At 41.3% G+C, this 24,843-nt stretch overlaps 1 protein-coding gene across 2 annotated transcripts; it reads left to right on the forward strand.

Annotated features, from left to right (window-relative positions):
* The first annotated feature begins 1,619 nt into the window (after positions 1-1,619).
* LOC144727416 (protein mono-ADP-ribosyltransferase PARP14-like) lies at positions 1,620-20,888 on the forward strand. Of its 2 annotated transcripts, XM_078606231.1 has the most exons (11): positions 1,628-1,806; positions 2,251-3,590; positions 7,285-7,445; positions 9,928-12,153; positions 13,722-13,949; positions 15,414-15,635; positions 16,273-16,363; positions 16,567-16,689; positions 18,072-18,131; positions 18,305-18,475; positions 18,764-20,888. In XM_078606231.1, the coding sequence occupies exons 2-11, from the start codon at positions 2,285-2,287 to the stop codon at positions 18,928-18,930; spliced, it is 4,755 nt and encodes a 1,584-aa protein (XP_078462357.1). In that variant the 5' UTR covers positions 1,628-1,806; positions 2,251-2,284; the 3' UTR covers positions 18,931-20,888. The 2 variants fall into 2 exon arrangements, 1 of the variants encoding a protein (XP_078462357.1); XR_013587380.1 differs by lacking the exons at positions 18,305-18,475; positions 18,764-20,888 and having other exon boundaries at positions 1,620-1,806; positions 16,596-16,689.
* Positions 20,889-24,843: the final 3,955 nt, after the last annotated feature.

Raw genomic sequence — 24,843 nt, forward strand, 5'->3', positions numbered from 1 at the left:
TCACTATATAGTGCCTGAGTGCGAGTCAACAAGCAGAACTGCGGTACTGTCGTGAAATGTGTGCGGCACATATACAGCACGTTGTGTCCATCCACTGCTGGATGAGGACCCCACCTCCACCACCGTGCCATGCGCCTCGTGGGGTTTGTTTTAACCATACTTCACCACGCTAGTCTGTAGGCGAGAAGCATAGAAGTACTGTACTGTGCAATAACTGATGTTTTGTATGCTGCTGTATAGCCGATAACAAACTGCTTTGCGTGGTGGTCCTCCATTTAAGCCCTAATCCAGGCTCAAACTCGCTTAGCTTTCATAGATCTGACGAGATGGGGGAGTGCATTGCGGGCGATTTGGAAATACGCAGTAATGTAGCAATAGGGATGCACAGTACACATTCATATTATTATGAATTATCAAAAAATGTGGGGTTGCGACTCAACATTCAACGATCTCTTTTTTTGTATTAATCATGGTGTAGATTTTAACCTGCTCGTTTCACCTCATTGAGCATGAAGGTAATATTAGCACATCGTTTTCACGTGCAATCGAATGTAGGTATAGGCTGAGCAGGCGAGAGGGGAATAGAGTGCCGAGGGCATCTGGGGTGCAATCGAGATTCATGGCTCAGGAACGTGTGGGTGTTGCCAACTCCATGACGTGGAAAAGTCACCAAAAGAATCTCGACAAATCACCCAAACACATAAAAAAAACGAAACAATCCCCATCCTACCAGGCAAAGCCCACTGAGGTATGAACTTATTTTTCAGATGCGACCTGGCCACAAATGATAGCTCAACAAAGCGGCCCATCATTTGGACATGTCTCGCACCAAAATAGTCTCAATGCAATTGCGATTTGTTTGGTAAAGTATGGTGTTTAGATTAAATTATGAAATAGCGTGTAACACAATGCTACGTTGTCAATCCACAACTCAGGTAAATCAGGTTCATTGTGCAGTGCGATTAACAATAAACGTATTTACTTGGTCGAGTACAGAGGGCAAGTTGTAAAAGGCAAGCAACATTGTTGCGTGGACTTTATACCGAAATCGTACGACATCGTATGACACAAAACATGCGTATATTTGCAATTACATTATTGTGCACTCACACACCTTTAAAATATACCTTGTAGAATATCTGTGAAGCGTTAGGAAAGTTAATATGGTTGGAGAAATAAAATAAAAATCCAGCAAAAAACTGTTTGATTAGTCAAGTGACTTGATTCAAATGCAAATACTGTACAGTACTCTCTTTGTGAACATTTTTTTGTATTACTGTGCACTGAAATGTACCTGAAGTGGTTTTGGGGAATATACGGCTCAGAATCTTTAAATTGTATTATATATCCGAGTTTGGTGTGAAGTTTGGTGTGAAATGTTAATATTAATGACACGAGGTGAGTTAAACGCAGCTCCAAAACGTAAACACAGCAGGACGATTACCATTCTACCCATTCATCATAAGCATAAGGAGTTGATTTCAATCGACGCATTCCATAGCATTTGTTACTTTTTTTTATCGCTGCATGCTTGGGCATGTCACTTTTGCCAGTACAATTATTACATTTTGGACGTTTGATTCGATGCGTACATCCATCGTGGGCCTCAAGTTTGGATTATTCGTCGACGAATGGACGCACCCGCGCGCACATGGGTAACACATCCCTGAGTGTTAAAGGGGGCCCCCTTGAGTCATAAACAACACGACAATTCACCAGCAGGCGAAAGAGAAACAGCAGGAAGTTGGGAGGGCGCCACTTGCTCTGCCTCTTGACCAGACGCTTATCTCCGACAAGTTCTGTTGGGTTTGTAAATCAAGAACTATTACACTTGTTAAGTTTAGGGTATACGAGTTTACTCGATACGGTTAACATTACACAGCAACTGTGTTTGTGTGTGTGTGTGAACGTTTAAAACCGCGTGTATTGTGTGTCGTCCATGCGAACGATCGCCACTGGAGCGATATGCACTTTTTAATCTAGACTGAAAACTAACTTCTTTATAACTGCGTTGTGTATTTAGTTTGTTGTCTTTCTCACGCTCCGATTAGCACGGTCGACCACGTAATGCGCGAAAGAAGGTCAACATACAGTACGGACAAAACAGAAGTTCATGTGTGGATTTAGTTTCGAAGCAAGAGTGTAACACGATACAGTTGCGAAAGACGGAGAGAAGAACGCACGCGATTCCTTGGTGTGGACGTGTGCGCATGTGTACGCGTGTTTGTTTCTCCATTTCGCATTGAATAGAGACTACACAATTGACGGGGCTTGCCGAAAACGAATGGAGAAGTATAATGAGGGCAGTAAAGAGTCTAAATTAGTCACAACAGCTGATGGCGGTAACGAGTCTAAGTTAGTCACTACAGCTGATGGCAGCAACGAGTCTAAGTTGGCTAAGACAGCTGATGGCAGTAACGAGTCTAAGTTAGCTAAGACAGCTGATGGCAGTAACGAGTCTAAGTTAGCTAAGACAGCTGATGGCAGCAACGAGTCTAAGTTAGCTAAGACAGCTGATGGCAGTAACGAGTCTAAGTTAGCTAAGACAGCTGATGGCAGCAACGAGTCTAAGTTAGCTAAGACAGCTGATGGCAGCAACGAGTCTAAGTTAGCTAAGACAGCTGATGGCAGCAACGAGTCTAAGTTAGCTAAGACAGCTGATGGCAGTAACGAGTCTAAGTTAGCTAAGACAGCTGATGGCAGCAACGAGTCTAAGTTAGCTAAGACAGCTGATGGCAGTAACGAGTCTAAGTTAGCTAAGACAGCTGATGGCAGTAACGAGTCTAAGTTAGCTAAGACAGCTGATGGCAGTAACGAGTCTAAGTTAGCTAAGACAGCTGATGGCGGCAACGAGTCTAAGTTAGCTAATACAGCTGATGGCAGTAACGAGTCTAAGTTAGCTAATACAGCTGATGGCAGTAACGAGTCTAAGTTAGCTAAGACAGCTGATGGCAGTAACGAGTCTAAGTTAGCTAAGACAGGTGATGGCAGTAACGAGTCTAAGTTAGCTAAGACAGCTGATGGCAGTAACGAGTCTAAGTTAGCTCAGACAGCTGATGGCAGTAACGAGTCTAAGTTAGCTAAGACAGCTGATGGCAGTAATGAGTCTAATTTAGCTAAGACAGCTGATGGCAGTAACGAGTCTAAGTTAGCTAAGACAGCTGATGGCGGTAACGAGTCTAAGTTAGCTAAGACAGCTGATGGCAGTAACGAGCCTAAGTTAGTCACAACAGGATATGGCAGTAATAAATTGAAGGTAGCCAAGACAGGTGAAGGGAGCAAGGTGTCAGTGCTCAGTGAGGAACCTCGTGAAGGCAGCAACAGGCAGGAAATTATTTCCAAAATCAAGAGGGGCCAAACAGCTGTGGCATCGAGTGTAGAAGGGACGGACGATAGTACGAGTTCACAGGTGCAGCTGATGGAGGAGACTGCTGTGCTCGTGGAGAACCTGCCTCGAGACCTGGACAAGGTCCTCAAGGGGAAACTACATAAATATTTCCAGAGCAAGCGGTCCGGTGGTGGGGAATGCCAGCTGATCTCTCACCTGGACTCAAAGCGTAAAGCCATCGTGAAATTCACCTCTAAACAAGGTATGGTAGACCATTGTAACCTCATTTGCCAGTAAAAAAATGATAATTGTTTTTTTACCCTTCTATCTGACAACAAAACTGACACCATCAAGGTATGGTAGAGCAACCTGTATGTCCACACACTGCCAGGCCACGTCCCAATTTGTTTACTATGGTTTGTGTGCATAAAGGAGACATTGCAGTGAAATGATGTTGCCCATGGCCATCCCGCGTTTGCCCTCCACCTCATGGCTAACTCCATTGTAAAACCTATACCCCATATAGTAAATCTTTTCATTATTCAGGCATCCCTCCCTCCTGAATGGAAAACTGATCTTTGAGAAGATCTTAAAAACACAATTGTAATCGCTTAACATGCTTCCTTCCTAAGCAATCTGTTTTTTTGAGAAAAATATAGCACATGCTGTGGTACTTGATACTCTTGACCTTATATTCAATAGTCTTGAATCTTGTCATCTTTATGCCATCCTATTCCTCGAATTGTCTAAAGAAATTGATTTAGTGGATCACACTGTAATGTTGCAAAGCCTGTAATGCCTAATTGTTTAGGATTGTGCAATCAACTGGATTTACAACTACTTATCTGACCTGTTTTCAAATTGTTTCCATCAATAATTTATCGTGGGACAGGACCCATATTATTTAGGGAGTTCCTCAGGGTTCTGTGCTTGGTCCTATCCTGTTTTCTCTGTACGTGAACCATTTAGGCATCTCTCATCTGAACTCTGATATTAACCTTTTTGCTAATGACAGCCCTGATGGCCTCCAGAAATTCCATGGAGGAGTTACAACGGCATCTCCAACAGGATTTTAATAATTTTCAACTTCAACGTATTGCCATAAAACTGGTTCTCATCATTAAAACCACCAAAGTTATGTTCTTAACCAGATACCTCACACCTGTCTCGCCACTGTGGCTCTAGACGCAGACCTTATTGATTACATGGCCCATAAGATAACCCACCATTTAATTACTATCCAGAAACAAATGCCATATTCTAGTTTGACGCCACGCGAATATACTTAATACCACCATCCTGCCCATATTTGGTGATTGTGACACAACCTACCCAAAAACATCTCGCTCAATTATACCACTCTGCTTGCCGTTTTTCCATTGATGACCCTTGTAGAACTCATCATTGCAACCTGTATACAGTATTAACTCAACTCTGTCCTACCTGGATATCCGAAGAGACCATTACGAGGCTGTCTTCATCCTAAAAGTCTTCTTAAACAAATCTGCCAGTTACCTAAAGGACCACTTAGTTCCTCTCACTGGCGGAGCCAGTGGGGGAGGAGGGTGGCACGTGACCCCCCAATGATCCGATTGAAATTCCTGATTTCGTCGAAATCCCTAATTTCGATCGAATCATTGGGGTTTATTAGTAATAAATCGGAATTTTGCGACCCCCAATGCCACTGTATAGCATATTATTATGTGCCAGGGACTTTATGAGATGATAGGACAATAGTCCATAATTGGCAATAGGTAACGGCAAAGCGGTTATAAGTGACTCAGAATTGTGCGCAGTTGCGTATACAGTCCACGACTTCCCTGAAGGCATCAACACCTTCAGCGAGAGCGATGCCGATCACACACAGTTCGGATTTGACCCTCGATCGATGGCTGCGCCATTGCCGCACACGCGTCGAATAAAAAGCAAGGGACAAGTCCTTACTTACTAACAACTCCTCTATCATTTTTCATTGCTGGAGGGGTTGCCCCCCCTACCTGAAAATCCTGGCTCCGCCATTGGATCGTCTCACTCGCCTTCTGTAGCCTCATAAGTGCCTCTTTATTCCTATGCAAAAAATCCATTTGGTAAAAACGTGGTAAAAAATATTTCCGCGTTACTACTTCACGATTCTGTACAGCTTGGTTGCCTTCCTTCACTCCCCTCTCCTCTTTTTGTTCCTATTAGACCAAAACACAGCTCACTTGCACATGTAACAATGTTTTATGGCACATCTTGCTCTCACACATTTTCAGTGTCTTGTTTTTAGGTTCACGTGCCTTTTACGACCATTAAATACCTTGTTTGTTAATTTTGCAATATTCCTTAAGGACCCTGTACTCGTTCTCTGCAATAATAATGTTTTTGTCTTTTTTTTTGTTGCTGCTGTGTTCATGCACCACAGAATTCCCTTGTAAAATACCCAGAAAACTCACTAAACGGGATCATCAATGTAACAAGTGACAAAAACAAAACAAAAAGATTTACCAAGAAAAGTTTCACTTTCAGGCGCAATCTGCATTGGAATATTTAGCCAATTAAATTAATAAACTGATTTAAGTGGAATTATGTGGATCACGCGATGTTTAACAATACTGATTAATGTTACACATGTGCAAGACACTGTATATATTGCCAAGGAAATACATACTTAAAGCTTTCGTGACTGCAGGAATTCATATTCGTGGGTCTTTCGGTAAAGTTACGTAGATAGGTTCAAAGAAAATTAAAAAAATAACAATTCTACCACGTTTCGATTTTCTCCTGATGACGATTGCTTGTGTTGCGATCGAAACGTGGTAGTTTTTGTAATTTTTTTGTAACTTTTCTTAAAGACCCAAGAATAAGGAAATAGTTACATATATTAGATTGTCTTGCATCACTATATATATACTTTAGTCTTTCCTTCCTCATAAGGATAATGTATCACCAGAACACGGGCACTCACCAGACTCCCATCAGACACCACTCACCTCACACGAATGATTTTGGAACTCACCAAACACTGGCACTCACCAGCCACTCATATTAGCCAGATACTCACCGTTCACCTTCCACCAGGGGCGGTTTCTTCATTAGGGCGATTGGGCGACGCACCACCAATGTCATTCAACCACAGAGTCACGCTAGCCGTCACTGTGCCTCTGGATATAGTCCAATCAGCGTCATGCTACGTTCTGTGGAGTACCGCCTCTTTTTGGGCGATTTCCCTCCAGCTGAGAATCGCCCCGAGTGGTCCCATAAACTTACATTCAAAGATGTTTTTTTTCGAACGGGGGTGCTGCAATGCATTCTCTATGGCTTCCGGGAGGGCTCGCCCTAACGTGCTTACGTCATCATACGTGCTTACATCATCATACGTAAGCACGTTTCATCCAACAATATAATTTGTCGCCACCTAGTGGAATCTTTAATAAAAGAAACTTGAGTGGTTCGTTTTAATAGTGAGTATAGAAACAAACAAGATGTATTGTAAGAGTCACTTTATTTTTCATTAATATTAAAGAAGTGAAGTTGCCTTTACATGCTTAAGCTGTTAATTTATCCATTGCATGGGTGGACCTTATCCTTATCAATCATCCAGACATTTGCCCCCCCTGAGAGATTTTGCAGGAGCCGCCACTGCCTTCCACCATACACTCATCACTCTCAGTAAGTCTGATGGTGGGTATTTACGATACTCACACTGATCAGGCATTCACTCACCAGATGCTCACCACTTACCGGACACTCACCAGATAGTTACTGACACACCACTCATGCTCACCTGACCACTGACAGCTCAGATTCAACACTCCAGATAAGCATATAATTTGTATAAAAAGTGCATAACCGAAGGTAACCCATTCTTTTATACCTATATCAGGTTAATCAAGAGTACATTTTCATCGATGCATTGTTTTGGTCCTTGTTAGTATTGAAGAAAAATGACTAAATACTAGTCATTTTTGTTGCAGTGCGGAACAGTGTCTTAGCTAAAGGTGAGCACGTGGTTGAGGTGTCCAGTGATGTGAAGGTGGAGGTGCACGTCACTGCCTTCACGGCCTCACCAGCAACTCCTGCGGAGCCTGGAGCATCCATCGATTTACAAACCTCAGCCAATGACAAAAGTGAAGAGGTAACCATGTCTTTGTATGCAGACATATAACACAACTGTTATAATATTTCACATTGCATTATTATAAGAAGCAGTACAATTCTCAATGGTCGAAATGGGTAAGCAGACAAAGTCTCCTTCATATATCTGTCTCTCCACAGAAAAACACATTTTTTGCACAAATTATTGGCCTCACTGCCTCCTGGAAGTGCACAATTTTTGCAGCAAACGCTCTAGACTGGTATTTACATAGTGTCTCATCAGCAGTCAGGATTGGTCAAATAAACGAGCTTTTTTTGCCCGTCCAAGGACGGGTGTATATTGCAGTAAATCTGTAATATTCAATAGAAAAATTATTCAGCTCATGATTATTAACGGGGGGGGGGGGGGGGTTGCCCTACGTGGAGTGACGTCACCCGTTAATGGTTATTGTGGGGGGGTGCGGCATGTGGAGTGACGTCACCTCAGTTATTGTGGAGGGGTGCGGCATCTAGTGACGTCACCCGCTCATGATTATTAATGAGGGGAGGGGTGCGTCTTGTGGAGTGTGCGACCTTGTGCGTAAGTGTAAATTTCGACGCGTGCATGAATATTAATGAAGGGGGGGGGCCTCTTTTGCGGTGACGTCACGCATGGATGGAGCACTGTGCTGCATAGATTTATTTTTTATCTTCACTTTCTGTACATAAACGTCATATTTGAAGCGACCTTGTGTAATTAATTATTTCATTTAGCTCGACCTCTGCGTTAGTGTAAAAATCCACCCACTCATGAATATTAATGAGGGGGGGGGTGGCCCTTATGTGGAGTGACGTCATGCGGGGGGGTGGGCCTCGTGGAGTGACGTCACGCCAGGACATTCTTGGCTCATAGTAATTCTGGTAAATTTCCAGATGTTAGATATGTATGTAGAACTTCTTTCGCATCATTCGTAGCCAACAGGGCTTATCGGAGGTGTGGGGGAAGGACAACAAACTAAACCACACTAAGCAGTCCTAAAGGAATTAGTTTTAAATTTAGTTAAGGATCATCTCTGGCTATTCACCAGCATTAACAAAATAGATGTTTTTAATGTTTATGTGAAGAGACAATTACATGAAGGAGACAGATTGTCTGCTTGTCTATTTTGTTATTTATTTTCTCCACAATGACACAAATGATTACTTTGTGTTATATATTATCCAAAGTTAATTGAGATGAACAAAATTATTTGTTGGCATAGAACGAGCTGAAGGGACCATAAAGGGGAGATGAAATGTTGAAGCGAAGTAGAATTAAGCCCATTGTATTTGCTTTCAAAATGACAGTAAAAAAATTAACCGTAAAAACAAAGTTTTTCACTATAAATCCTTTATATGCGTGGCATCGGTTTCATTTTATTATTAATTTCTGTTTTACGTTGAGTAAGCAAGCAAGCAAGTGAAGTTAATATAAAGGATTTTAAAATGAAAGATCACCTCTTGACATGCCCCGTATATTCCCGAGGGCACTAGCGTTGACCCGTTTTACCACTTTCAAGAACCTGGCGGCTTCAATTTAACTGCTCTATAAATAGTCTCCATTGTACAGCGTGGGGGCAGGGATTTCATGCCATGTGGTTAGTCAACATTTGCGTCATCATGAAACGGGCGGCTACAGTCCTCTCGTCCTCTGGCTTGAGATGGCTGCCACCTATGGGGCAGATGATTGGCTGCCACAATTAAGCAATTGGTAATTAAATATTTGTAAAAAATTCCCTAAACAGTGTAAAATTTTAGAAATGTTTTTTCACAAAAATGAATTGTCAAGCACAACGAGTCTGTGTGCAAAATGTCAGCTCGATTGAATCACGGGAAGTGGGTTAAAAAACGACCGAAATATTTGCACGGTCCTAAGCAAGCAAGCACGCAAGCAAGCAAGTGAACTTAATATAAAGGATTTAAAAAGACCTCACTGAGCACTATACTGGAACACTCAGGAAATAAATAATTCGCCTTTCATTACATACCTCCACACAAAAATATAAAATGTTTAGTCCATCAGCCAATTGACCTCCCAGACTTACGTTAACCAGCATCGCCTGTTGAAGCATGCAAACTCAAGAATGGTTTCGACCCCCTGGGTTTCATCAGCAATCAGGCATTTGAAACGCTGAAGTTTTGCCAGATGTTATTGGTAAGTTTACTCTCTCTACACCATGAGCATAAGTGCATATAATATTGTACCCTGGCCAATAAATGAAATAAATGCCTTTCCATTCCGGACTTACCAATAACATTTAACAAGCAGTATTTAACATGCCTGACTCTGCTGATGACACCGACTGGGTCAAACCCTGTTCAGAATTTGCTGTTGATTAACAGAAGCCCAATGGGCTAATAAACGAACAAATATATTACTTTGTAAAAACAGACTGAGGTGGATAAGAATAAAAAGCCAGTGAAGGCATGTAAATAATTACATTGATACTCGTTATGTTGTTGCTTACATGGGAATAATCTCCTTAACCCACTGTCTTCATCAGAGTGAAAAGGCAAAGGAAATCCCATTGGATAAATCAACAGATACGCCAGAGAAACCCAAGCCTTTCAAGGAGACACTGAATGAATATTTGCTAAAGTTTATCACATCGAATGAAGAGCACAAGTCAGCGCTGGAAAGAGCCCTGGAAAAATCCAGATGCAAATTCACGGTGTTGTTGGATGTTAATACCATCTTATTCTTACCAGTAAATGAGTCAATTACAGACCACAATGAATGGCAAGGTTTGGTTACAAATATGTTTTCACAATTTATGGAGGGTTATGCTCATGAAACAATAACATGCACAGAAAAAGAATGGAAGGAGGTAGAAAGAAAGATTGAGCAAAAAATGGATGTAGAAGTGTTGTATATGAATGGCATACAACTGACGGGGAAATCTGATGAAGTAAAACAAGTAAAACAAGAAATAGAAGACATCATGAGCGAGGTTAATCGAGGTATTTTATCTATGAACATTGAACCTCATTATTTTTATTTGCTACAAGATAAGCTCTGCATGAGCTTTCCAGGTGTACAATTCAACATGGATAGCAAAGCATCAACATTATACCTCAAGGGAAATGCCAGAAAAGTTGCAGATGCCAAAATATATATAGAATCCAGCATAGAAAACTCAGACAAAAAGAAATGTAGCTTTGGAAGTTATCTGAACGACTTTATAAGAAAGACTGACATCAATGCCTTGGTGCAAATGCACTTTACTGCTAATAACATTAAAGCCCTTTGTGGATTTGATGAAAATGAAATCTACATTTATTCAATAGAGGGTTATTCTGAACAGGCCCATGACATTTTAAATCGCATCTTAAAGGATCTGCTTTTTATGGTTACTAAAAAGCATGTAACTGTCATGAAAAATGAACAGTGGAATGTGTTTTTTAAAAAACTAGAGCACACATTTTCTTCTGGAAATATTAAATGCATATTCACTCTTTCAAAGCACAACGATGGCACCTGCCGTGCAATTTACATCGCAGGGATAGCAGAGGCAGTAGAAAAGGCAGATAAGGAGTTGACAAGCTATTTCAAAGACAACACTGCTGAAGAAATAATTCCTTTGCAGAATGAAGCATTGTGCAGTTGCATCATTGAATACATGAAGATCACCGAACATCCTGCATTCAAAAGTGTTTCTGTAGAAAGACACGATTCACTGATGGATATCGTTATTACGGGCCACAGTGAAGAGGTCGAGAAACACAAGCAGTCTATAAATAATGTGGTTTCAAAGGTCAACAAAGAACTTGGGGGAATTGAGAGAGGGGTACCAGATGCAAAGAGCATCTCTATGTTCCTAGAGAAACACAGAGGGCGTAAATCTCGATTTTATACTCAGAATCAAGAAGAATTTGCTTCAGTGGCAGGTGCTTCAGAAAGACCAACTCAACAAAGGCCTCCTGTAAGATTGCCTGGCAATCGATTTCTATTTGTGCATGAAGACGACATTTTAAATATGAATGTGGATGTGATTGTAAATGCAGCAAATGAAGATTTACAACATTTGGGGGGGCTCGCTAGAGTACTGTCTTATGCAGGAGGTACAGTCATTCAGCAGGAGAGTGATTCTTACGTCAAAAAGCATGGAAAAGTGCCTACAGGAGAGTTGGCCATAACGGGGTCAGGCCGCCTGCCATGCAAGAAGGTGTTTCATGCTGTCGGCCCTGCGTGGGGAGATTACCGGTCTAATACATCTCTAGGAGTTTTTCTTCTTGGAAAGGTTGTCATGAATGCGTTAAAGAAGGCTGATGAAAAAGGTTTCAAATCCATTGCAATTCCTGCTATTAGTGCTGGAATATTTTCCTTCCCACTGGATATCTGCTCTCAAGAAATTTGCCGTGCTATTTTTGAGTACTGTAAAAGAACTCACGATTGCCCGAAAACCCTGACTGATATTCACATCGTGGATATGAATCACGAATTTATTTATGAATTGAGAAAAACCATAGAGCTTACAATGAACCGCAAGAACCGATCAGAAGAGCAGTCAAGGAAAACCCATAAATTGCATGAAGAAGAAGAGGATGAGGGCCCAAACAAAAAATTTAAATGTGCTTTTCATGAAACTGAAGAAAGAGTCACTGCTCGGGGAAGTCGTCAAACAAAGGAGACATTTTCTGCAGAAATGAACGACATTCAAAGAAGCTCTTTTACCACAAATGAAGGAAGAAAGATACAAGTTGTATTTGGAAATATTGAAGATGAAACGGTAAGTTATTTCTGGTACCATTCAATTGTTCATGCATACTTTCTCAATGTGAAATGTCATTGTGTTACAATACTCAAATGAGTATTAGGTAGCACTCAATTCTATATGCAGTCATGAGAAAGTGTTGGAAAATTCTACATTTCTATGGTGGGGTTCACTCTCCACGAAAAAACAGTTTAACACGTAGGCTTCACGACCAATATCATCGCGTAAATATAAATGTGTCGTTATACCCGCCAAACCTTACTAATTGGCTGTGTCGGGTGGTGGCGGGTTTAACGACCTATTTATATTTACGTGATGTAACCCAAAAAAAACCTATATTATGAAAAAAACAGTGTTAACTCTTAACAATGCTGTATGCATATCATTGACCCGGGAGGAATGATTGGCAATACTATGTTTGAGTCTAATCTCACACAGCATCAGCAAGACACCTCTATATAATAACTAAATAAATAAGGCTAAGAAAATTGTCATTTCACTGCTGGATGAATGCCTCCCCATGCCGTATCATTCATTGGTGTAGTTTGGACTAGTTCAGATATGACTTGCTACTGATATTAGCTGTGGCTGGGAATCAAACTCTTGTCGTTGGGTTCAGAGCAGTATGCTAACAACTGCACCACCACTCCACGTCTTTATGTATGGCATGGGATATATTGTATGTACACTGTTGAGGGTTGGGTAGTGGCCCTATAGTAAGCACACTGCATTACAAGTCTGGCCGCCTGAGCTTAATTCCCGGACATAGCGAACAGTGGTGCTTGATATTTGAACTGGTCAAGCTCTCCAGCCCCTCACCACCCCCTCAAGTTTTCAGTGACCAAACAATGCCTACAAATGACACAGCATTGGGAGACCTTCATCCCGCAGTTGAATGACAAAGGAATGTGCATTACTGTGTACACTTACCACCTTGTTTATGAAAAAATAGTAGAACTGGGATACCCGATTCAATAATTGTTCAATTACTCTAATAATTATCTATTGGTAAATAAGATGACATGAAAATAGTCGATAAACGTCTGTCCCCTATCCCCACGTGTGCCTCTGAATGGGAGGTGAAGGGTGCAGCTTCATAAATTCACCAGCATAATGACTTTGTCGGTTAATTCACGCAGAACGTGACTTGTAGGGGGTTTCCCATCTGTGGCAGGCTGCCATTTTTAAAGCGGGCTGAGCAATTGCCCGCAAAAAGTAGTTGATTATTCAAAGCTTCGCCCGAGCTCTAAAAACTAGTTAATTGGTTCAAATACTTAACACTATTGGTACCTCATTTGCCAGTAAAAAAATATGATAATAGTTTTTTACCCTTTTATCTGGCAGAGTTATGTTTTTTGTTTGCATTATGACTGCAGGTATTGTGGTATATGCAAACATGACTCCTTGTAAAAAAAGGTGTCAGTTTTGTTGCCAGATTAAAGGGTAAAAAAACAATTATCATACTTAACACTGTCATAGAGTTTTTGTCATCCAGTTGTAAATGTTCATGTCGCCCTAAACATGTGCAAGTTAAATGTACCGCCCCCCCAAATAGAGTATAATATTTACATCATTTGTTTCAGACTGAAGTTATCGTGAACTCCACGTCTATTGAAATGAAACTTCGCAATGGAGGTGCAACATCTGCTGCTCTTCTTCGTAAAGCTGGGCCTGCACTCCAGGATGAACTTAACAGAAAAAAAAACTGTCGCATTGGTCATGGAGACATCATAAGCACAGACACCTCAAAATGTCGTCTATCTTGCAAGGAAGTGTACCATATTGCTCTGCAACCTGTTATAAACAAAGGGGTAAGTGGCCTTGTTATTTAATCTAATGTAGGAAGACAAAAGTGAAATTCTAAGTGTGAAATTCTTTGCTTGCTCCACTTGAGCATTGGGTTGTGCCCTGAGCCAGTGGTGGAGATTCTGCATTCGTTTAGTTTTGTGTTCCTATACTTTACCAATTTAATACTGTACCATGTGGATTTTTAATAAGCCACATGAAAATGAATGTATAAACACGGTGGACTTGATCTCTAAAAATAACGTGCCATAAATTGGCTGATTTCCACAAAGGTTGCTCAATCCTGTTGACATTTGCCAGAAGGCAAAGCTCTGCTGAAGTGGCTCTAAACAATCAAGAGCCTGTGAGCTCGACATCGGCACATTTCGCTGCCAAGAGCCCAATAAAATTGGGCACAGCAGTCTTGTACCTAAATAAGGGGCTTTCATGCCCTACTTCCACAGTCTCATAAACAGACTAATGAATTCAAACCAAATTAATCCCAATGGTGCCTTCGTGTACAAGACACAACATTGTTAAAATGCTATGGGATAGCGATTTGCACTATTTATGGCAGAAATTTTACACCTGACCATATGGAACTGTTGGTTGATGGAGTAATCCATCAGTCGGGCTCGTGGATTTCTAAGATGTGATTCGTTCTACCCAGGGAATTTCCCTTTTGATGAAGTGATCCATTTAAAATAACTTTAAAAGATTTGCCAGTCTTAAATTTGAAGCTGTTCTTATTAGGAACACAACTCTTGCCATGCCCTCCATGGCTGTCGGATCACAAACATTGTTTTACCAGCCTGCACTAGCAAATCTCTCCAGGATATGAATTGGGTTTAACATGCAGTTATGAACTTGATTCGCATCTTTATCCCTGTTTACTCAAACCCAAAGTCCTCCATAAAGTTTCAATAGTTAACACGTAGGCTTTCGTGACCAATATCATCCATAAGGTTTTTTTTTTTGGGTTAGATCGCGTGAATATATAAATGTGTTAAAACCCGCCACCACCCGACACAGCCAACGAGTAAGGGTTGTCACCTAAAAATAACGTGCCAATTCGACACTAGTACAGCACACTGGTGTGTTGGAGAGCCAAGCCACAACAATTACAATCCGAGTACGATGTTTCGCCAGTAATTAGAACTAGCTTCATCAGGTGACAGCCAGATTTGTGGAAAAGTCCACCTGTTTCGTTTTTTATATAAAGGCCACAATTCGTGATTCATGGTAAGAGAAACACGAAAAACCTTTTTTTTATTGCAAATGTACAAATACTACTTGATTCAACATGTTTTTATTTTATATACAGTACGTTTATTGGACTTAATAATATAAGGTTGGTTGCAATTTTATCGTTAAGTTTAAAATGTCTCAATTAGGAAAGTAAAAATACTATTTCAACAAACATGTTTTACATGCTGTAACTTTACCAAGATAATTCCACGTTGCAGTTATGTCGTCTACTTGTTTTGCAGTCTGTGTACAAAATGACATTGGATTGCCTGAAGAAAGCTCACAAAGCAAACGTGACATCCATCTCCTTCCCAGCCCTGGGCACTGGGAATTTAAACCACCCGCCACAGCAGGTTGCTAGTGCCATGCTGTCAGCTGCCATCCAGTTCAGCAAGGAGCATGAAGACGACATTCTTCAGTTCATTCGATTTGTGATCTTTAGCTCTAAACCAGACATATTTAAGGTAAGTGTACATTTTAATACAGGTATACACTACCTTTCTTTGTTTTCAAAAAACATACTCATGCGGAAATTTAAAAAGCCTAAGTATTGACAGACCCAGGTTTGTCATAGAATCTCCACATTTTTATGGTGAGGACCAGTATATTAATGGGATATTCATGGGATGACTACTGTTGCTTTCCCCCAAAAGGTGATTATTTACCAAATGCAAAGGGCTGATATTCTTGGAACGTACAGTGGACTATATAAACATGTTTTATAACAGGTAATGTGTGTTTAGTAATAGTGACAGACATGTTTTTACAATGACGATGTAGGAGAGAAAATATTTAAGATAGTATGAAGTGAAATATTATTGTAATAGGAATCTGTGTATGATATTACATGCATTACATCCCAGATTTGAGATGATTTTAAAAGGTTATTACATTTTATATGCAATGTACAGTATATGGTGCATTGTAAAATGTCATTTACTTATCCTGTAAAGTGGCCTATTCACAGTTAAAACGAATGTATTTTACTGTAATTATTCAATGCCAAACACCTGTGTGCTTTCCGTACAGATATTTTACTAGTATTTACAAAATAACCTGCTGCAGAGTCCGTATTCTTAAGTGAGTATTTTACTGTTACAGGCTTTTGAAAACGAAATATCGAGTTCCATATCGGACTCCAAAGCCAGAGCGCCCAACCTTAAGCAGGAGGAAAGGTTTCAAACTGGCGCAGGTACAACATTCACGTGTTCTCTCATGCTTTTGACGCCTGCATGCATTCATTACGAAAAAATGTAGTGACCATGTTTGCTTTTTCTTACTTCCAAGATGTCAAGCCTCAGGGTCTAATTGTATTACCATGTGCATTTCAATTAATTATTATGTTAAAAGGTAGTCTGTGGAAATGTTTAAACATTACAATTTTCTACGTTGCAGAGCATAATAAGAATCCATTTAAAATACAGGGAATTACTGTTGAGCTGTGCAGTGGGGATATCACTCAAGAGAAGACGGACGCCATCGTCAACTCCACAAACGCTACGATGAGTGTGACCAAAGGTAACCATGAACCACACCAATAACATAATTACAGAATTTGCACAGGATACTTTCAAGAAAATTAACATGAAATAAACAGTACTTTATAAAAGTGAAAATGGGTTCCTTTAACCCCGCGATCAATCGCTAGCTACTCAGCTGTGATCACTAGCAACAACGTTCACACTGGCATGTGTTGCGCCATAGCAAGGCGCTGTAAGCAGCTTACCTGCCACCACGCTCACGGGCCGACAGGGGGCAGCCGAGAGAGAGCGAGGTGTGTAGGGGTTGACCAAAGGTCAAGCCCCCTTCCCCCTAGGGGGCCTGTGACCGGAGATTGACCCCCAAGACACCCTAGGGGCTGGGGGCTTAGGAGGATAGGGACCGCCCACCGATCCTAAGACCCCTTAAGATTAAGACCCCTTAAGACCGTCCAGAAGGTTCTGGAGGAGGGGTCATGAGGGGAGGGGTAAGCCCGACCTGGGGATAAAAAGCCGACCCTTTAAATGGGTCCGGCAGTGTTCGCCAACTCAAGCTTTTCCTCTGTCTCCTTGACTTCAGGTTTTTTTTGTTTCGCCCCATCTATGTGCCTCCACCTCTTGCTACCTCCTTTTGCCTGACCTCTCCTCTGAATCCTCGCTGCCTTTACTGCCGTGGAACTCATTGGTGCTGTTCCAGCTGCCCCTGGAACTCTGTGAAAAGGGCTTTCGTGCCCTCAAGACTCGCCTGTCACTCGTTGTACTCGTTGGTTGAGCATCCGCAATGGAACTCGTCGAAGGGTCCCGGCCCCCATCGATGTCTCTGTTGTTGGTGTTGGACCCCAGTTGCTTCTCCCTGGGCTGTGCCATATCATGTTGCTCTGTCATTTCTCCCTGTTTCCCTACCTTGACCCCCATCCTACCGCACCTATGACTATAATTTAGCGTTTCCTCTTAAATGTGAAGTGTCTTGCGTTTCATACTACATTACAAAATTGTTCTGCGTGCGTTCTAACTGGCTGGAGGCCATGTGCCACCCAACGAGCAGAGAGGAAGGGCCGCAGATGTAGCTGGCACATGGGTGGGGGCACGCGGTGGGAGGCACGGGATGGGCACCGAGGGGAGCGCAGGTGGGGGATGCGTGGGGGTGGAGGGGGGCGCACGCTTGAGGGCGTGCGCGAGGGGGGGCCCGTATGGGGGTGTATATATGGGTAGGGGACGGAGGGGTCTGAGAGTCCCATGCGTGAGAGTGGGGGGCCCAGTGGTGGTGGGAGGACCGTCATTCAACGACAGGTAATTTCACTATAGCGTTTTATAAAGTAAAGTTTGGCTGGCGGGAGTGACAGACGGACAGTCACGTCCAAAAAACATGCAGGCTGCAAGTATATGTTAAAAACTATGATTGTTGTTGTGTTACCCTTCCAGGAATTTGCAGTGCTATCCTTAAGGCTGCTGGATATAGGATTAAAGATGAATTCTCAAAAGGTAATTATTGTGTTATTCATGATAGTTTCCATTTATTTGGTCAAGAATAGGTCATTGATGTTGTTTTATAGGTTGAAGTTATACGGTCAGGATAAATATTATTTATTGTATTCAATTTTTATATAATCCCTTATTTTTTCGATGTTTGAATATGTATTATTTCCTTATTGCAGAAAATCCCAAGTTCGGAGACATTGTTGTGACCACAGCAGGCCAATTGGAGTGCAAATATATTTTGCACATTGCAGGACTTCCAGAAAATATTGAACAAACCTGTTCAAGAATTCTACATAAATGTCAAAAGAAAAATATTAAATCTGTGTCTTTTCCAGCATTTGGTACAGGTACATATATATTAGATTTTTTAATGAATGTTATATTTTGTTTCCATACAAGAATGGTGAAAAATGAAATTTGTCTTCAGTTATTCAAATGTAAAAACTGGCCTTTGCCATTGGGAATGTTTGATATCCACATGCTCAGGGCCACCAAAATAGATGAGCATTGCCACACACTAAAGTATGGAGACACTTTAGCTTAAAATTATACGTAGAAATTATTACCAAAATCTCGGCAAATTTTTTTCAAGTATCATGCTAAATGATTTATTCTTGCCCATGTCGTTTCATCAGGTGACGCGAAGCTATCACCTCGGAACGTTGCTTCTAGTATGCTAAACGCAATCCATGCGTTTGCAAAAAAACAACAACCTACAATTGTGACCAACATACGCATTGTGTTTGTTGAAAATTCGCTTTTGAAGGTCTTCCAAGACGTCTTTCATGGAAGCGTTCACTAACATCACTACGCTGCACCTAACACTTACGTAATTGTGTTGTTTGCTGCCAGATTACACTTTTATGTTTTTATCACTAATCTAACTTGATATCCGTTGGGTGTTTATCCACATCTAAATGTATGTCTATCATGAAATATTAAAATATACAGTAAGTTATCTATTTACGTTGGGGATGCATCCTTGGAAAACGTGTTAAATGAGGCGAAACATAAATCTAAACACCTATTTTACCGTTGACTTAATTACGTTTCTGGGGTAAAATTTTCGTCAAAAATTGCAGAAGAAATATTAAGTCTTAAAAAGATTCCTAACAGTGTGTTATATAACACGTTTAAATAAATAAGTTAAAACACAGTGCTCACCAGAGATGGTGGCGGATATTGCACAAACAGGGACTCCTCTACTTATGAACGAGTTAGTTTCCAGGTCTGTTCATAAGTCGAATTGTTCGTAAGTACAACTTTATTTTCGTCGATTTTAAACAAACACGGGGAATGGCTTTAAAAGTTATATAATCTCCTGTAGATGTAGATGCCACTGGTTCTTCATGTTCTGCCGATGTAGATGCCACCACCGCGATCTATTGCTTGGGGGTTGAACTTACGACTCTTGGTTCGAACAGGATACTGGACATACGGACAGGTTTGTTCGTATCTCTAAACGTTCGTAAGTCGAGTGTTCGTAGGTAGAGGAACCCCTTGTAGAGAGTAGTACTGTATGTACTCCAATATTGAATAAATGCATTTTAATTATTAGTTCCCTAATTCGTAGACAATGTTAGGGAAACAGAGTGAATATTAGCAACATAAAAAGAGGACTTGCTGCACTGTTATTTTATCTGGTTTATACTATATAAGCATATTTATTCAACAATGCTTTATCATGCAGATAATTTGTTTACGTTTATTGTCTGTCATCCTGCAAATTAACATCTGAAGTACCTTGTAGTTGATGCGAGTTGTAAGTTCTTGCACCAAATTACATTTCAGTGCAACCCATCCCACATTTTATCAGTTTCCAAAATTAATTCAGTTTTCTACACCTTCACGTGGCCTATGGTATACATTTACTAATGCTTTCCATTCAAGTGCAAACGATGCTTTTGCACCCTGCATGCATCCGTCGAATGCTAATTATGAAAACATGTCAATGAAAGGACATGCTGGCATTTGAAAGCTGCTGTATAATGTGTGCATTGGAGCTGCAGAAAATGTGTGATCGGCATTACCCATCTGTGCTTTCTGCAAAGAGTGCATATTCTTTATCGGTAGAGCACTGAGACGTGTCATCTGCAAGTTTGGATCTTAGGGCACTGGCAGTGGCCTCTTACATACACTGTTTCAACTCGACAACAATGTCCAGCCAATATTCACAAGTAAACGTTCAACTAACCAGTGACCCAATGGCAGCACTAATTATATTTCTTCTGCAAATTTGGGGCGCAGGGGTGCCTAGATGTTAACTCCCTTGCATGGTATATAGGAGGTCGTGAGTTCGATCCCAACCCTGACGCCTTGTGTATATTTGGAGTTTGCGTGTTCTCCCTGTCGTCGCGTGGATTTTTCTCCAGGTCCTCTGGTTTTCCCCTCCACATTCAGAAATGTGTATTTAGAGTATTTGCCTGCTATAAATTTCTATATAACTTGAGCCATCATTTGTGGCCAGGTCGCTTCTGAAAAAAAGACATATAGCTCAGTGGTCCTTACCTGGTAATTATTAGCTTACAACTCATGCTCATAATACTGCACGAAAAACGAGACTGTATATTAACAACTCCTATATTGCCAAACAAAAATGACATTACAATGGATTTCCCCAAGCCCCAAATACATGATTATCTTCATTGTTAGGTCTTGCAATGTGGCCACTTGAGAATGCTTATAGATTGCGTTTAAATGGAAAATGGTATGTAATTTTATGTAATTTATAACATGGCATTAAATATGTGCAAATAATCACCCAGAAATGTCTGTCCGTCCCGTGCGTGACGTCACTCCACATTAGTTCCACCCTCCCCCCCGCGTGACGTCACTCCATATATTCGTGCTTCAAGCTTCAAATTAAGATTGCCCTCGTGGAAATGTACACTTACGCACAAGAAGCTCGCACACTCCACATGCTGCACCCCTCCACAATAACCATTAGCGGATGACGTCACTCCACACGGGGCAACCCGCCCCCCCCCCCTCAATAATCTTGAGCTGAACTATTTTCTATTTAATATTTCTGATTCACTGCAATATATACCCGTCCTTGGATGGGCAAAAAAGCTAGTGTGCAAATAAACTCCTTACGTTCTCTGCCCAAGGTGCAGGTCTGCAGTTCAGGTTCCCACCAATCCCTTCCCTCCCCTCTCACCTCCACCTCACAACACCACGTGATGTTTCTACGAGTTGTGAGACACCACGATATACCTAGCTTGCTTGCGTCGCTATGCGCCTCGGTCCAAACGTCACTCATTGCATCCTCGTCAAACACCACTCGCGTAACACACAGCTCATCGGACATTTAACACGTGTACGGTCCTACAGGTGGGGGTGATGCACACTTGGATAGACAGGGATGGAATATCAAAAGAAAACCGATATCCATTTCAAACACCCTGTTTTTGATGAAAATATCGATTTACACGAAAACAACTGTAAACATCGATGTGTGCAATGTTTTTTTATTTATTAAGGGGCCGTCCATAAATGACGTCACGCACCTGGGGGGGGGGTCAGACATTTGTGACGATGTGTGACGAGTGGGGGGGTGGGTTTGAGAAATGTGACGTCACATCAAAATGCGCAACTTTAAATAAATATAGACAACACGTTCCACTGAATTAAATATACTTTTTAATAAATGTTTTATCCTACAACATCAGAGTGCAGCGTCACATTAAATACGCACTACAATGACAATAGTTTAAAGCCATTTGAGGCATGTTTTTTTTTGGGGGGGGGGGGCAGAGCTTTGTGACGTCATATTTGAGGGGGGGTCTGACTTTTTGTGACGAGGGGGGGGGTCAAAAATCGTCCAAAATCGCGTGACGTCATTTATGGACGGCCCCTAACGACATTTGCGCGGGATACAACAACAGGGGTGCGAAGTCAGGTGGTGTGATGTTGGCACGCACGAACCCGTCGAGTTTTGAACATATACATTTTTTTATCAAAACCACCACGATTCATGGGCAGATAGCCGATAGGTATCCACGTTCCATAATTGTTTCCACTCTGCTCTGTCTTGATCTACATACTAAATTAACCTGTTTATTATGGATGGGGTAGGCCACGTAAGGTGACAGTCGTTCCTTCATGCAGTTCATTATTATTACCAAGTGTCAGCTCGTCAATCAAGACGATGCATTGCTGTCCAGAAATGCAATCAGGGGGATTTCTCTTCCGTCCGTCCAGATGCCACTCACATTAGATTAGATTTAGAAATCACCATTGACGTCAGGCAAGTCACGCATGCTCTGGCTCTGATCTGAGTTACAATGGCTCGCTACATTGCAGCCATGTCTCCACCATCCTGCGCTTGCATTCGACCATCGCAACTCTTGTTCGCAAGTACAGAAAGACCCCGTTGAGTGCCCAAGATGCATTCCTGGAGAAGTGAGCGTTAATCGAAACAGCACGATAACGGGTCATATCATTGTAGACATGGGGATACGCAGAGGCGTAGCTAGGGGGGGCAGGGGGGTACATATGTCCCCGGGCGCCAAGGTAAAGGGGCGCCAAAATGAGGCTTACAATGTTACATTATAACTTATTGCGGCGGGCGCGGCAGCCTGAAACTACTGCACAAATCTACACCTCAACCTAAAAGTTTATATATCCCGCCACACACAGCCTACATGTCATGTAATTACATTATTAAGAACTTACATGGAAGAACGTCCCAAACAACAGACAGGCGAAGTCTTTCAGCCTTAGTCACTGGCCTGTTTTTTGGTGGCGGAAACTACGACGGCCTGAAACACGCTGGAGTCCACGATCAGAAGCTGTTAAAGCTATCTATGAAAGACTGGATGAACTAGTAGGGCTGTTAGACAAATAATCGGAGAACGTAACTATGATGCCTCAAACCAGAAGTGATGCAGAACAGTTACAGGCATGCGTATTAAATTTTAACTTCGTAGTTTTATTACATTTTTGGAATGTCATTCTTGGAAAAATGTATCGTGTTCAGAAGCGGTTACAGGATCCTACTATGGATTTCAAGGAAGCAGCAACTGATCTTTAATCTTTGGAGCATGAATTTGTCAAGCTTCGTGATGATTTGAGCCAAGTTGCTGTAGAAAACGCCAAAACAAGATGCACAGCCTGGGGGATCGATGTGGACAGAAGAAGATGCCAGGAGAACTGGCAAGAGATGCAGGACTTTCAGCAGAAGAAGAAATTGTGCGCGTTATGAAGAGCGTATTTTATCGACTTCAACTGGAGATGTCAACACGGTTTTTACGACTAAAAGACCTGAACACAAAATTTGGATTTCTGCTAGACGTCAACTCTTCTATCCGACACAGATGTCGATGCAATTCGTCGAAATTGCACAGATTTTGGAAATTTCTATGACATCGACATCAATGGCCACGAACTTTTCACATAAATTGGAGATTGCAAAATGCTGCTCAGTAACCGGAATGAAGTTCTACCAGAAACTCCTTTGGATCTTCTTGGTTTTATTGTGTTTTATGGAGACGACATATTTCCGAATTTGCGAATTTCACTGCAAATTTTATTAACATTAGCAGTTTCAATTGCAAGCTGTGAGCGGTCTTTCAGCTTCAATGGGATAAGATCGTCTCAGCGATCTTGCTCTTCTTAGCGTTGAAAGAGAAACATTGGAAAAAACAGATTTTGATTACGTGATTGACCAGTTTGCGACAGTGAAATCAAGAAAAATGTATCTTTTGTAGAATGTCAACCAGTCTACGACAGTGACTGAGTGAGCCATGTAATATAATTTCTATAAATTTGCTTCTTTAAATACAATGTTTCATTAAAATTTAAATTGTTATTCCTTATTCGATGTAATAGGAAAATGTGATTAAACGGGGGGGGGGGGGGCGCCAATTTTATAGTTCGTCCCCGGGCGCAAAATATCCTAGCTACGCCTCTGGGGATACGTTCCCGATAAGTAATTTCTATCCTGATTTAAAGATTTCGTGACTTCAGGGATTCATATTCTTGGGTCTTTCGGTAAAGTCACGTAGAAGGGAAATAATAAAATAAAAAATATATAAAACAATAAAATTCTCACGACGTTTCGATTTCAACACAAACCATCATCATCAGGCGTGAAATCCACAACAAGAAAATGCATTTTATTGTTTTATATTTATATTATTGTATTATTTCCCTTCTACGTGACTTTACCGAAAGAACCAAGAATATATTTCTATCCTATTAACAAAGATGACTTCATTTGGGTAGCGCTAATAATACTAATTGTAGTGGTAAACTATTTATTATAACATCAGTATTCTGTACTGTTTTCAAGAGTGCATTCTACTCCGTGGCAGCGGTAGGAGGTGAGGTTGTAGGAGCTGCGGCGCTCCCAATCCGAGAACTCCGTGATCTTGCCGATGCCCCAAGTCGACATTTCTTTGGTGAGGTTTCTTTTCAGCTGGAGTCTGAGACTCTATCCTGGTCTCGTGAATTCTCACCTGGCTAAACGCACTATAATAACATTCAAATAAGACTAAAATCTGTTTTTCAACGATTTAATTTGGATATTCTAAAGATAACAGAACGCTCTGTGTCATATGAAGTGGCGTTAAAACAGTGCCGAAGTCTACTATGTTAAAACCTGACTGGGGGCGTCAGGACTGTGGTCCCATCACCACTGACTAAAAAAAAACATCGAAATACATTCACGTGTGGATGTTACAGTGCGGCACAAGCAAAACAACGAACTCGC

The sequence above is a fragment of the Lampetra planeri genome, chromosome 2 (genome assembly GCF_965212315.1).
Source record: "Lampetra planeri chromosome 2, kcLamPlan1.2.h2, whole genome shotgun sequence".
NCBI classification, from domain to species: Eukaryota; Metazoa; Chordata; class Hyperoartia; order Petromyzontiformes; family Petromyzontidae; genus Lampetra; species Lampetra planeri.

What these genes read in the sequence shown, in the direction of transcription:
- LOC144727416 (XM_078606231.1), top strand. Translation starts at nt 2,285, where the DNA reads ATGGAGAAGTATAATGAGGGCAGTAAAGAGTCTAAATTAGTCACAACA. An exon ending in AACCTGTTATAAACAAAGGG is followed by an intron (nt 13,950 to 15,413) that starts GTAAGTGGCCTT and finishes CTTGTTTTGCAG; the next exon opens with TCTGTGTACAAAATGACATT. An exon ending in TAAAGATGAATTCTCAAAAG is followed by an intron (nt 18,132 to 18,304) that starts GTAATTATTGTG and finishes TCCTTATTGCAG; the next exon opens with AAAATCCCAAGTTCGGAGAC.